The 15,711-nt window shown below is 28.2% G+C and overlaps 1 protein-coding gene across 1 annotated transcript in view; it reads left to right on the forward strand.

The window, feature by feature from the left end:
- Nucleotides 1–9,620, forward strand: part of LOC107443946 (extracellular serine/threonine protein kinase four-jointed-like) — a 16,770-nt gene extending 7,150 nt beyond the window's left edge. Inside the window, exon 2 of the mRNA XM_016057973.2 lies at nt 9,255–9,620. Within this exon, the coding sequence (XP_015913459.2) occupies nt 9,255–9,277 (23 nt within the window). The 3' untranslated portion in view covers nt 9,278–9,620. The remainder of the gene's footprint in view (nt 1–9,254) is intronic.
- Nucleotides 9,621–15,711: the final 6,091 nt, after the last annotated feature.

Genomic DNA, 15,711 nt, shown 5'->3' on the forward strand with positions numbered 1-15,711 from the left:
ATACTAACGTGAAAATATATATAAGGAATAATTTATTTGAACACTTGAAATAAATAAAGCTGTTAAACTCTAAACACACGCAGCATAAGTTGTCGACGAAAATTAGAGCATGTATAAACTAAAATGTGAGATATAGAATGCAATCAATTTAAAAAATAAAGAGTGTCATAACTCATCGGCAGCTAAGAACACCACATACTTCTTTGAAGAATTGCTGGGCTTCGCTTTAACAAAATGGCGAACAGTAAAAGCTGTAGGCTATTTTGCTATGACTATTAATTGGAACTAGAGAATACAAAATATGATGAACATTTTAAACTTAATAGCAAAATCGATGTCTTTGAAGGTTGCTCAGCAATATAACCACATTAACAGCAACCATTCTTCTAAATTATAAGATTGAAGGTGGTGAGAACAATAAAGGATTTACGGTTTAGGCAGTACGGATAGTGTAAACCTCAACAAAAAAAAAAATGCAAGCCTGAAATTCAAATTGACCAACAAATTATAAGGAATAAGTTTATCTTCAAAATTTTCAACTGACGCTTAGTCTTGTTGAGTGAGCACCTCAAATTTGAGGTCTGCAAAACTATTTCAGTTGAGCTCAGACGCATTAGTTATTTCTCATGTAATTTGATTTAAACAGCAATAAAATCAACTTTACGAAGGAAGTTGAAAATTTTAAAACTAAACTTATTTGTGATAATTTTTCAATTAATTTCATTCATCACTCGTTGGCTCAATTCAATTTCAGATTTCTATTTACTTTCTTGAGGTTTACACCGTCCATAATTCCAAAACCATAACCGATCCTTTAAATCATATATGACGCGCACTATTTTCAATCCAATGATTTGGAAGGATGGCTTTTGTTGCTGCAGTATTTGTGAACACAGTAAATAATGTATATAATCTTGTGTTTTAATTTTTATTAAAAAATTTTTTTGGAATTCATATTTATTGGTTTTTTCTTTTTATTTTTTCACTTTTATATTTCATATAAATTTTCTTTGTTTTTCACTTTTATTTTTATCCCATCTCATGAAAACAACCCTTTTAACTTTCAAATAAATCGGCCATTCATGATGAAAATACCAGCTACACTATTTCCTCTATTCAATAAAAATTTTTAATTATTAGATTTCCATTCATTGCATTTTCACTCGATGGAACTTGATGCTCAGGAACTTCCTTTGCAACAACCCTTTTGATCTGGAAGAAGTTGGTTCTGATATGATTTCGGAGTCTGTTATGTTTAAAACGTTCTTCATATTTTGTATTCTCAAGTTCCAGTTAATAGTCTAGGGTTCAGCAACATGGACTACAGCTTTTGCTGTTTTTATAAGGATATCCAGCAATTTTTTTAAATAGATATGAGATGTAGTTGGCTCAATATGAGTTTAATACTTTTTATTTTGTCTATTGATTTATTTATAATATTGCATTTTTTATATAGCTAATTTAATAAATAAGTGAAATTATTAAAAAATTTAAAAATCGTTTTATTAAGAAATGTTTTTTTCTGGACAGAACCTTTTAAACAAAAAAAAATCATTTAGAAGATATTAATAATTTTGATTAATTTAACGTGATTTTAATGGTTTATCCTTATATAGATATCCAGTATATAAACTTCATAAAGGTTGGATAATTATTTTATATGAACACTTTCAATTTCTAATCTTTACTATGCAGTAACATGACTTTTAAATTTATAGTAATTTTTAATAATTTTTTAATTTTACGATTAAGAACTGCTTTTAAGTTTATAATAAATGTTCATATTTTATTTCTTTAAAATTTATACGCAAAAATGGTGGTGAGTTTATAACCTCCTTTGCTACAACCATTTGGTTTTTAAAATTGGCACGCAATAACGATTAATTAGGCTTTAACTCGTAAAGTAAACACATTAATGGTTTATCAACATTGTCACGTAGATGAGATAAGTGAGGGAATACTAACGTGAAAAGAACACAAAGAATGTTACTCTTAACTCGAAATTTTATTCAACTGCACTGCAATATTGAACACAATATTGTTGAACTTTCACGAACAGAACATTAAAGAAATCGAAAATTCTAGTAAATGAAAAGCTAACAACATTAACTAACGAATGAGAGGAAGTGTACTTTTAAACAGAAACCACTTTTAGGCCTTGGACGGGACTCGAAGTCCAAACCTTTGGATTCGTAGTCTTTACCACGGAGCCCCTACATGAGGTAGCTTTGTTGCGATATAAATTGCAGTTTGCTGAGTAGATAACAAAAAATGAAAAATAAATTGCATTTAATAAGTACAGGCGATATTTTAAGTTACAAATTCAGACACAAAAACGTATTTTATCTGACTAAACATACCTGTTTTTTTTTAACAGATTCTGATTTCCGACCTCCAAAATATAGGGGGTAGCGTGATTTTATTCCGGGTGCACCCCGGTATCCTGGAGTTTTCATCCAAGAATCTTCTGGGTATAAAAATTAAGAGCAAGGCATATGATTTTTCAGTGAATATCGCGGAATTCCGCGTTTTTGTTTGACCGTTGGTTCTCGGACTTCAGCTAATCAAAAACTTATAATCATACGAAATTTTCAACGGATTCCACAATCTAAAAATTTCGCTAAATCCCGTTAACGAGACGTTTACACCAGGGCTAAAGCGTTTATATGAGTGATTCTCACGAAATATGACAATTCACTGTCCCTTGTCTTCAAGATGAGTAGGGTTTTGTGTTGTCATTTTTCTGGCTTCTTGAAATCATTAATAACATAAACTACATAGATTTATCTGAGTTATTTTAAGAAATCCTGTTGTTTTCTGCAGAATGTAAACGTCTTAGGCCAAAATATTAAATTAAAGTAAAGTTATATGCTATAAAATGGCGAATTGGTCATTATCCTGGCTGTCATTTTCCGGGCTTATGAATTCCAGGACATTGAAGTGTTACCAAATTTTTTTTTGACTCCTAATACTGTAAGGAGGAAAAGCAGATATTAACCCAATACCGAGTTTATGTATGATTGTAATAAGGTTGGATGTAATCAAAGTTATTTATTTATTTAATGATGGATTATTATACACAATTTTATTCTGTACATATCAGCAACAAAAAAAAAGTTTCATTCTTTCTACAATGGATTGTTGATTTGNAAAGAATTAATTTAAGCAATTTATGGTCCATCTAGCATAAAGGCTTAAGTTGAGTTACTTACTATTAACTTAAAATGACAGTTTTTTAAACTTCTAATCTAATATCTCATTTTCCTGGCATTCAAGATTTGGTGAATTTCTATTTTATTTTTTTCTCGAGTAAATGTCAATAAACTACACTGCTGTCAGTAAGATATTAATAAATATAACTAAAGAAGTATACAAAAAAAATTAGATTATTTTGAAGACTTTAAATTTGAAGAAATTTTTCGGTCCGAATTGTCATGTTTAAAAAGAATCACCCATACGCATGATTTTGGTGGTTTGGCGGATTTTCGCCATTTAGAATATGAAAATGAAAATATTTACCCCGACCTGCCCCAATTCAGGGCATACGGGTAAATGTTTATTAAAACCAAGTAAAAACAGAAAGGAACATAAAAAGCAAAAAGTGTATAAAATACATGAAATACAAGAGTCATATGCCAACAGCTGGGAGGGCCGCCATATAGTGCTTAAAGCCGACGGCCCACCCTTATAATGAGCCAAATTACAATAGTATTGAAGACCCCAACAAAGTTACAGAGAATACAGTATGTGTTACAATACATAATGAGTAGTTACAAGATATAAACATCTAAAATAAAACAAGACAATTAAAGATATAAATACAATAAAAAAATATAAAACAAATTTTTTTCTTCTTTTTTCTTTCCCGTCTATTTTTGTTGATAAAAACGCTAAAAGTGAATATACAAGTGAGTAAAAACATCAAAATGAATTAAAATTAGTGTTGAGGTGATAGAACAGAAGACCAGCGGAGTCCCCCAGGATGCTCAAGTTTGAAAAATTAGGAATATCTGGAATTGGGTCGGATTCACGTGATTTCAATATTAAACATTCACTTTCGTATTAACCGAATTTAAAAGTCCCACGTTGCGATTCGTATTCATGTTCTTAACGAATCATACAATCGAGATTCGAATTAACGCGATTTAAAAATTCTTTATCGCGATTGGTGCTTACGCGTTTTTAAAATCAGTTTCGCGTTTTAGATTCAAACATTTTTAAAATCCAATATTGTATTCACATGTTTGGAATATCAAACATCGATTTCGTGTTGATACGTAATTTAAAAGTTACTCATTGCTATTCGTATTCACGCAATCTGAAAAACATGAAGCGCGATTCGTATTCACTTGTTTTTAAAAAACCACTGTCGCGATTCATATTCTCTCGTTTTTAAAATCCAATGCAGCGATTTCAATTCATGCAATATTAAAGTTCAATATTACGATTTATATTCGAGTGATTTTAAAATCGAAAATCATGATTCTTGTAAGAACGTGATTCTTCCTTTGTAGGTAATTTAATTATTTATCTAATTGCAAAAAATCATCTTAAAGACGAAGCATGTATCTTAAATAAATTGATATCGATTTTTTGGAAATAAAATTTTTAGGGTGTTTCACTTTGTGTCACAATCACCAGCCGCACTCTTGGGGTCCCTATAGTTAGGTCAGGAGAGCTCTCCAAAGTTAGGATGTTAATTTTCTTTTCCAGCGTATTTCGAGAAATTTTTGACAGAATTAAAAAATTATTGCACAGCAATTAGAAAATTCATTTATACGAAAATAATTCCATGGAAAATATAACTTTTAGTAAATATTTATGTATTTTATTATTTTATTTTCTAATGGTCGAAAAAATTTTAAATTGCAAGGTACACAATATTTTTTGCATAATTTTAAAGAACATAATTTTACAAAGCAAAACACAAAATTTGAGCACAATTGGCCAAATAGTTTAATAGAAATTGAATTTTAAATATCTGGAAACTTTGAAATTTATTTATTTTGCCATGTAAAATTATATTCTTTAAAATGATGTGATTTATGTTCCTTACAAATCAAATTTTTTTCGATCATTATTAAATAAATAATAAAACTAATAAATACTTATTGAAATGTATTGTTGCATGAATTTATCTTTGAATAAACGAATTTTATGATTGTGTGCGAAAGATTTCCAATTCTGCTACAAAGTTCTCGAGATATAGCGAAATACGCGAAAAGTAAAATCAACATTAAGGGGACCAAACTTTGGAGCTCTCTCCTGTTCAAACTATTGGGACAGTATTTCTTAGATTGCGGCTACCCCCTATAATTTGGAGGTCAGAAATAAAAACCCGTTAAAAAGCAGCTATGTTTATTTGGAGAAAGAACGTTTTAGTGTCTGATTTTGTATTTTAAAGTATCATCTGCACATATTAATTAACATATTTGAAGTCACCCCCTCGAACCATTGAGATTGAGTACTAGAACGTGAATATCCGATCCTTAGATCAAAAGTTTTTTTTTTTTTTTGGCCTACTACATTTTATAATTTGTTCAATCGGTAATAGTTAGAATGAAAGATTTTCTGCTATTTTATTAACCAGTTACTAATATTGTTGTTTTAGCAAACTTAGGCAGTAAAGCAAATTTTAGGCAGAAAATGGATGATATAGTTCTTGGTAAATCGATAATTATTTGTGGTAAACAAAATTAAAGGAATCAAGTTGAGAGAAGTTAAGAGAATCAAGAAATTTAGTTGGTATTCTTTTTAAAGAAATACAGCCATTTCCATATTCATGAAATTTTTTTATTCCATATTTCATAAACCAGGTATATGAATGTTAGGAAGCAAAAAAAAAATTAATTAATAAAGTTCAGTTTTTATTTAATTTTAAAGGAACACATTTTTTTAATAGAATTGGTTTTAATCAGGTGAATGTATGCACTTTTTCGCAGTTGATTTTGATAGAAAACGAAAGTACAGAGGTTTAAGCAGTTAGAAATATTTAATTTTATTTTATATTATTGAGCGAATTTTGAAATCAATCGTGTCAAACATTTAATATAATTTGCCTTCTTTTCACTTATTACCTTGAATAATATAATATCTACTATTATCTTTAGAAGGTCTTCAGTTTCTAGTCTAAAAATAGTTTTCAAGAATTTTAAAATTGTTAAATACTACAAAAAAATTTTCTGTTTTAAGAACTACACGTATGAAATTAATAACTATTAATATATTCATTGAAATAACTATTGTTTTTGTTAGATATTCGTTTAACTTTAAAATTTTCATATAGGTAATGGAATATTGCTTATTTATAATGAAATATTGGATAATAAGAAAAGCAGAGACCTACAATAAATGACTGAAGATTTATGAATAACATACCGAATCACCCTTTTTAAAATAACTTCTTAAAAAGTTATATGACAAAACATCGTAAATTTTAAACCTCTTATAAGACAATGTTTCAAAGGGAAGAGATAAATCGTAGAGAAATATGTTTTTTTTTTTTTAAAGTTAGTTTTAGTACATTTTAAAATTAATTTTTTTGAAATTAAGCAACTGTGAAATTAAGTGATATTTGCTGTTTTTTTTTAAATAAAAAATTAAAAATAATTTCATTTTGAATAAGATTAGCTGAAATTTATGTGATTGTTGCTTTGTGCTATTAAAACTAGACTGTAATTGGGCTTCTTAGTGAAGAGCTGACACTATCACTATTTGGATAAGAGAACAACAGATACGCTCTTCACTCCACGCTTCTCAACCACTGGAAACACATGAAGACAAATGATAGCAAATATTGCTTTAAAAAATAGAACTGAATTTTTAATGAAAGGAATGTGCGTATATGATTATAGAAATACAAAGGAATTTGCATCTAACATTTAAACTACAGTTTACCCTATATCCATCAAAGTTCAACAACGTAAATACTTAGATAGTTAGAATATGGTATTTTTAAAATGTTTCTTTCCCCCCCTAAAGTATTTTGATATATAAAATGCTTTGAGAAAAAATGCTGAAGAAAACAAAAAAAAATTAGAAAAATAATATTTATTCTTTGAACTCTTTTCGAAGAATATTAGATTAATTTTAAACCAAAACAAATATTTTTTAGTCTAAATAGACTGATTTTTTTCTCGTGTATTTAACTGAAAATAGATTAAGATTTTGAATATAATATATCCTTTGGGGAAAGGAGGGTGGACTAAAGAGGACACCTTCAATAACTTTTTTATTTATTAATCAAATCTCTTCTGTGAGATATCGTAAATTGTGTTCATATCCCATGAATATTTGCTTGCACATTGTGAATACTTTAGTTGAAATTTGCAAAATAAGTTTTTTAAGGTGCCAAAGTAACTTTCTAAATTTCTCTTTTATTAACACATTTTATTCGAATGAAAGTTATAATATGTAATGAATAATACTGCTTTTCTTTTTTCTTCCTCCTTTTTTAAATTTTTTTTTTTAAATTTTAATGTTAACTTTTGCTCTGAATAGTTTCCATTAATCAGCATTAGGCATAAACAAACCTAGTTCTTCGTGAGACTAGTGAGGACAAAGCTTTAGTGCATTTTTTCATACATAAATTAGCAACTGAAGTTTTTTTTTTTGTTTTACATTGCAATGATGTCAGATCGATATGAATCGACTGAGAGATTTTGACAACAATGACTCAATAAGAGTTAACTACTTTGTGATGAACAAGTTTTTTTTTAAAATAAAAAACATGTGAATAATGTTGGTAAAGTGGAAGCTCTTTATAGAATTAGAGATTTTAATGTTCAAATTTTAAGAAAAAAAGATGGATATATTTAAACTAATAATAAATCTTTCATTTTTTCTGGAAAAAAAAACATTTCTCAAATTTCCACAAAAAAATAGTTATTCCATTGCTGGTGACTTTTAGAACTATCAGGACTGCATCCCAATACTTATTTAAAGTTGATATTTCAATTTTTGGATAAAAAAAAAAGTCATAATATTTATCAAATGAATCAACTTGAATAACTGCTTTGCAGATTTTAATCAATGCATTTCAAGCGCATTGATTAGCGTTCAAAATATCTTTCTTACTACAAGGAAATGCTCTATTACAAATTAGTATTTTAATTAACATCTGTCAATATTATTCACTATAAGACTTAGATTGAAATTGATTTAATCTTGGCTTTAGATACACCTTTCTGAATTGTAATAAATGGCAGCTTAGCAAATTACCAGGATTGCCCACACTAACCCCGTGCAGTGATAACAAAAAACAAACTTCTTTTAAGAAAATTAATTGAAAAATTAATCAACTTTTTAAATCCATATATAAACAAGAATGTAGTAAAATGTTCAAATTATTGTTGGAAAAAATTACTTCTCGAGTTAAACATTATTTTTAACAAAGTTTTTTTTTTTGACAAAAAACTAATCCCCCTCTTCCATATATACATCAAAGTTAAACGGTATAAATTTAAAAACATTTCGCGTATAATATTTTTAAAAGCATCAATAGCTGTCTGTGTTTATTTGATTATTTTAAAAAATGATAAAAAATTAAGTTTTCGTAGCCATGCATATTTTTTTTTGCGAAAAAGAATTAATAGTATAAAAATATCTTCAAAAATAGACAAAAGAGTTTCTCTCTTTTTTTTACTGTGATAAATTAATGTAATATAAAATAAGCTCTCTCCCTCTACTTTAAATACCGTTATAACAATAGTAACTTTTGGTTGAATAATATTTTTTTAAATTCAGCCAGTGTTTTACCTTACAAAATGGGATTTAGCTTCACTCCAAATGTACATTTTTCGGTCTGTATTAGAAAAAAATCATATTAAATAAAATTTAAATCTGTTATCACAATCAAGTAAAGGAAGAAAAAAAGGAAACCCTCTTAAACTTTAAATGTTTCTAAGAATTTATTATACAAATTAAAACTTGTATAGCGTTAATAAAATATGTTTCGAAATTATAAGTATGATTAGTCTAATATGCTTTTTCTTTTATAACACATGTTTTTATTTCTTTACAAATATCAATTTACTTTTAACTGTTAATACATTAAATTTCGATGAATCTCGTTTATCAGAATGTTCTGTTTCTGATTTTATTTATCTAAAAACACTTTTAGAATTCAAATTTTTTTTAATATTCAATTCAATTACTTTCTCAGAAATTGTTTACTCAAGTGGAAAAATTTTTTTTATAAGTTAGTTTATTTTTACAAATGTAATCACGGACGAACCAGCTTTCTTTTTTTTTAGGAATGGTCAAGAATTTCATTTAAATTTGACTATCGAAATTCGGCTTGGATGTGTAATTTTTTTTAGCATTTTTCAACTGAAAGCAAATTAAGAGAGTGCAAATTTGTAAAAATGAATTTATTTTTTTAATGTATTGAAATGAGAAAAGTGATCCACTCAGCAAAATGTTGATAAATTATTATCTTTATTTTAAATTATGCCTGTAATATATTTTTGTTAAATTCATTGGTATTATATTTTTTGATATTGTAAAAGCATACATTTTTATGCTTATATTTTCCTAGTCGAATAGTGGGTTCACCCACCTTGTATATTGTCTATTTTTATTTTCAATCTTTGAGCAAATAAATGTGATTTTGGAATTCAGATTATTCTTGTGTTTTCTTTTTATCACAAAAAATTACTTATAACGCTGGAATTATCAATCAATGTGGTAAAGAATTAAAATAAGCATTAAAAAATACTTTTCATTTTGTCAAATTAAATTAAAAATAATGTATGAATTAGCCTAAATAGCTCCAAATAAGCCCAATTTTTTTTTCGGCTGTGTAATCATAATTTGTTCTTTTAGAGGACTTAACAAATAAAGTTTACTAGCAATTATGAGCATATGAACCGGAGTGAGATAACAAATTAGATTTTCAAAAGATTTTAAAGTAAGACTATAAAAAATCACTTTCTATCAAGAAAAGTCTTTATAAATTTTGCTTTGCGTAAAGCAGTTGAAATTGTAGTTTAAAAAAATTAAAAAAGCTCTTCCTTTAATATGTAACCAAAGTATTTAACAATAAATGATTTATTGGTTTGTATGGTTTCTAATTGATGCAAACCACAGTTTTGAAATGTAACAGATTATTTTGGAAGCATTTTCTAATCAGCCTGACGCCTTTTGTCGTGAGTCGACATACTTTCGAACAATTTAAAAAATGTATAATTTTTGCTCAATTATCCTGATTTATTTCAAGCCTTGTAGAGAAATTGAAGAAAAAACTGCCTTATTAAGCGGTTATTGTAATTAACCTAAGAAAATTCAGCCTGATTGAGTAATTATTCTCTTATTTTCCAATCAGGCAGGGGGAATATAAGCTAACACAGAATGTACTGAACCTAAAAAAAATATCAGGCAGATTAGACACCAGATTGTAGACTTTTGAAATTTGCTTGGTGCATTATAAAGTGCTGGTGATATTTCCTTAGAACAGAAACACACAATAAAATCTAGGGCTGGCGATCGTTTGAATCACAGAATCATCATCTTGAAATTGATTCGAATGGGTGACGTGATCCAAATCAACTTAATTCCATGACTCAAATCACTGATTTTTATCTGTAAGGATTTAATATGCAATGAAACTTGGCAATTTTTTTTCAAATTAAAATTAAAATTTTGTATTGAATACAAACCAATATAAACTTATAATTATTCATTATAATTATTAACTGATTCAAACCAATTATTCGAATCAGTGGTTTAAATCACTCAACTGATTTGAATGTTTTTGATGACTCATTTTGCCCACCTCTACTACAAGCAAATTTCTGGAAATTGTTTTACAAATTCATGTGTCAGTGCCACTAAAAGTATTTTATTTGACACCTTTCTGATTACTGTACAAAAATTAAACAACTTTACGAAAAGTACTTTGGTTAATTTTTCCTGTTTATTTTGTTAAAATTTCATTACACAAATTAAAATTTTCTGATGAAACTATTTCTTTTATTTGAATGTTTTTGATTATAGAAAGAAAACTATATACTGATATTAGATATTGAAGTTGTTTTCATGTTAAATTACGATACCTTTAGTATTTCCACCATTTGTATGTTTATACTGAAATACTTTACTTTCGTAAAATAATACATTTATTGATACATTGTTATCTATAAAGGATTTGTATGTGTCTGTATACCGGATTGTGACTCTACCGTAAGTTTTAAAAATGCGACTTTCAACATGAAGAAGGTAAATGAGTACAAAGCAAATTACGAAGTCCGATTTCATAAATATATTTTTAATACAGAAACATTTAAAAAATGGAATTTCCTCTTTGGCTAAGCTGAAGCAATAATTGTTTTAAAATAAATTATAGACGATTTAGTTTTGCCAACTATTTTAACGATAACATTAGTGATGTTTGTTAGCTTATAGACCCAATAAAAAATGTTGCTTATAACGCGTCTTGTAAAGCTTAATTATTTCTTATTCGTTATGCTGAATAATCAGCGTGATCATGGCATCATAGGTGTTAGCATTTCTAAGGCTAGAAATGTTAACACCCAATTTTGATAACAGTTTCTGACTACAGTTAGAAATGCTAGCACCAACATAGGTACGTTGCCAAATTAGCATTTCTAAGATTATTTGAAACCACGTGTTTATTTTGTTTATAGTTATGCTTTTAAAGCGTGTTTACTAAAAAACAAAATAATTTAAAACTAACGTAATTGAAGGGGAAAAAATTGTATTGAAAAGCAACATTAATGGAGAAATTGAACTAATTGATTGAGAAGCATATAAGAACACCAATATTATTATTGTAGCCCCTGATAATTAATTTTGATAATGTTTACCAATTGATGTAATGAAATAATTTATGTACTAAAAAGTAAAATTAAAGGAGAAAATGTACTTCTTCGTAATGAGGAACCGTAAAAAGTGGCTACACTTTTAATGACACCTATGATAATTAATTTGGTAGTAAACACCACTGCCATCATGGTAATTGGCTCAGTTTTAATAGGTTTTGAATATAATCTCATATAGGTACAAAGTGCTTTAAGTAAGTTTGGTGCCGATTACAGCAACACTAGTACTGTAAAATTTTATGATAGATATTTTACTGATGATAGATATTATTCCCTTCGAAGATACTAGTGCAGGAGAAAATAACTTGATAGCGGTAAATTTAAAATAAGAGAGTTGGCCAGAGCAACAATATTATTCTAGATGATATTGAATACAGTTAATCCTCATTTCGATGAGATGAACTGCTGAATACGTACTATGCTTAGTCTAATAACGTTAAATAACCGAGGAGTTAAGAAAATAAAACGTAAAGAAATATTGTAATTCCATTTTAGCTTTAATATTTGTTACGGTATATTGCGAGTAAACCATATGCTATGAAAATACGTCATTCAACGTGAAGTTAAATATGTACTGTTTGGCGTCAATGATAACACTAATTTTGGTAATAGTTACTAATTGGAAGTAGAAAAAAGCTACATACTAAAAAGCAAATTAATCGAGAAAGGGAACAGATTTGCTTTAGACAGAATAAAAAGTCGCCCTACTATTATTAGCACGAATGATGCTTAGTTTTCATAATAGACGCTATCATGGTAATTGGTGCCGTTTTTATAGATACCAAATACACTCTGTATCTCTCTTTTACAGTTACAAAGTGCTTTACGAGTAAATGTGGAAATTACTGCAGCATCAATACTTTTCCATTTTATGCCTAGATGTCTTAGTGCCTCTCGAAGATACAGGAGAAAGTAGCTTGATTGTAGTATATGAGTTACCTTGAGCAACAGTATTCTGCTAGATGATACTGAATACTGTTATCGTTATTTTGGAGGCATGAACTACAAAATACGTGTTATGCTTAATCTAATTGCGTGGGAGGCCACTGAAAAGGGTAAAAAATAGCAAACAAAAAACATTGGAATTATCTTAGCTTCATTCTTATTTATTATTCGTGTTGGTTTTACCGTTTTGCACATGGCTTTGTTTGGCTGCTCCTCACTGATTTAGTGATGCTTATTATTTTTTTTCGTATGAAGAATGGGTATTCAGTTAGTGATAAAATAAAGGAGAAACGAACAAACACAGAAGAAGTAAATTAAATCAGTAACCTTAGGCTTTCCAGATCAATGTTTACAGAATTGAGTTTGTATATTATGATAAATAATAATAAAAAATAATACGATAAAAAACATTCAAGGAAATGAAAGGAGACACAAAAGAGTTAAGAAAATACAAATATAAAATTCGAAGCTTGCAGGGTGGCAAGCAGGAGTGTCTGGTTTAAAGCGAGTTAAATTAGTCATAAATTCCAAATATATAACTTTAAAAAAGATCGACACAATAAAGATAAAGGGTGTTAAGAATTACTATGATTAAATACCTTCAACATTAAATCGAGAAAAAGTAAAATCTGTTTAAGCTATTTGTATTTTGAATTTCAGCAGGAAGTAAAACTTAAGCACTTTGGCGATAAATACTGAAAACGAAAAATGAAACACGAAAAATTTTCCTGTTAGGCTTGGGCATAAGTTAAATAAGGGGAAAAAATAGTTGAGACTTGCTGAAATGGCTATTAAAACCTTGATAAATTAATACTTTAAGTACTGAAGCAGCTTTTGTAATTGCAGGAAAAAATAGACATTAATAATAATAGAAGATATTGATATAAATTTTGATATAGATAAGTCTAAGGCTATAATAATTTAATAATTGAAAAAATGCTAATTAACCGAAAGTACTCTAAAAAAAGAAGAAGAAAAAAAACTGTTGCTTTAACACAAATTTTGCGGAACCTTAAACAGCATATTTTCCTTTCATAAAACAGTCAGGATTTTTCTGATTCTAAACCAAGGTAATCATAATCATCCCTTGTCCGGAAGCTTGCATAGTTCTTTCCTTTCAACTATTGCTGGATCTCTACTATTCGGATCTCTGCCGATCAACAGAAATTCTCCACCGTATCAACTTTCGAATGTGGTATGCTTATTTATTTTGCTTTTACAAGATTTTTACTATCGTATGAAGTATGCAAGAAGTTTAATTTACTGTAAAATTTAGACTATCAATGCATATCCCATTTTTTAAAAATGTAAATTTGTTCTAAATTTCCGTCAACAGCAGCTCTGGTGAGTCTTTTCCACAAATTTTTAAACTTCTTAGATTTGAACTATAAGATATCTCTGCGTTGGTGTCTTCAGCTACGCAATATCTTAATTTGTGGATTTTTTTATAATTTGAAAATTTGTCTTTTTTGCTCTACATAAATTTTTTGAAAAATCGATAAAAAATGAAATTTAAGTTCATTCCAATTTTTAAATTTTTTTTACATCTAGAATCGCTTGAACAAACTATTTCATATTTGTTAAAAAAAACTTAAAAATTTGTTTCATTGAATTTCAATTCTATTATTTTAAAATGGCATGCTTTTGGGGTTTTATAGTACATTTTGGGGGTGCGTTTATTTATTTGGTGCTTTTTTTTTTATATAAAATATATATTTCATTTTTTGATCAATTTCCTCAATTTCCAAATGCAGGGAAAATTTATTAAACTTCACTGGCTCAAAAGTTATGGATTTGACACCAAAAATACAATTTATCAATAACAATTTATTGATATCCTTTGGCAAAATTTGTATGTAAGCGATGTGTGCATTTAAATAGCTTTCATTAAGTTTTTTTTAATTAATAACTCGGATTTTAGGTCCTAAGCTATTGCAATTCCTTCAGTTTTTCTTTTACGTCTGTACTTAAATCACCCGAATTTTGGTGAATTTTTTAATAAATAAGTACTTCATTATCTTGTTTATTATTTAAACCCGCTAATGATTTAATACGAAATGTTATGAATCATTCTAAAAGTTATTGTTTTCAATTCAGAAACTCTGATTGGCTGGTCAAGTCATCTGACAAGATTTTGAATCCCAAATCAGCTTTAACCTGCTTGGAGGTTGATTTGCCTGTGCATTACTGTTTATCCCGATGACTCATCCATTTACATATTTTTAAACCCAAAGAAGTTTTTAATAAGTAATATTTTTTAGAAGCAATATTTTAATAGTGGTAACTGTTCCCCTATGCCTTTTAGATTAAAACTTCATTTTCATACTATATTTAAGCTGTGACTGAAGTTTTACATTTTTGTTTGAGGCTTACAAGCAATCACAAATACAATAATACAAACCTTTACCATAATTTTTAAATTCCTGTAACTTTTATTAATTCTTAAAGTATGACATTGGAACTTTTTATACTGAAGTATATTTTGCTGAAATATTGATTATTAATTATTAAAAATTGTTTTTATATGCATACTAATTGTTTTATAGCTGTTATAATACTTGTAATACACCGAAGAGCCAAAAAAACTGTTATACCTGCCTAATATCGTGTAGAGCTCCCGTGAGCGCGCAGAAGTGCCGCAACACGACGTGGCATGGATTCGATCAATATGTGAAGTAGTGCTGGAGATAATTGACACCATGAATCCTGCAGGACTGTCCATAAACCAGTGGGAATAAGAGGGGGTGGGGATATCTTCTGAACATACATGGCAACGTTATTTTTAAAAAGTAACGAGTAAAAGTACAGGTATTTTTAAAAAAAGTAACGCTGAAAAAGTAAAAAGTTCCTATTTTAAAAAGTAACGAGTAAAAAGTACAAGTAAAAGTACAAGTACTGAACAAAAATCATTTAATTCCGCATCTAA

Source organism: Parasteatoda tepidariorum, chromosome 10 (assembly GCF_043381705.1).
Source record: "Parasteatoda tepidariorum isolate YZ-2023 chromosome 10, CAS_Ptep_4.0, whole genome shotgun sequence".
Lineage (NCBI taxonomy): Eukaryota > Metazoa > Arthropoda > Arachnida > Araneae > Theridiidae > Parasteatoda > Parasteatoda tepidariorum.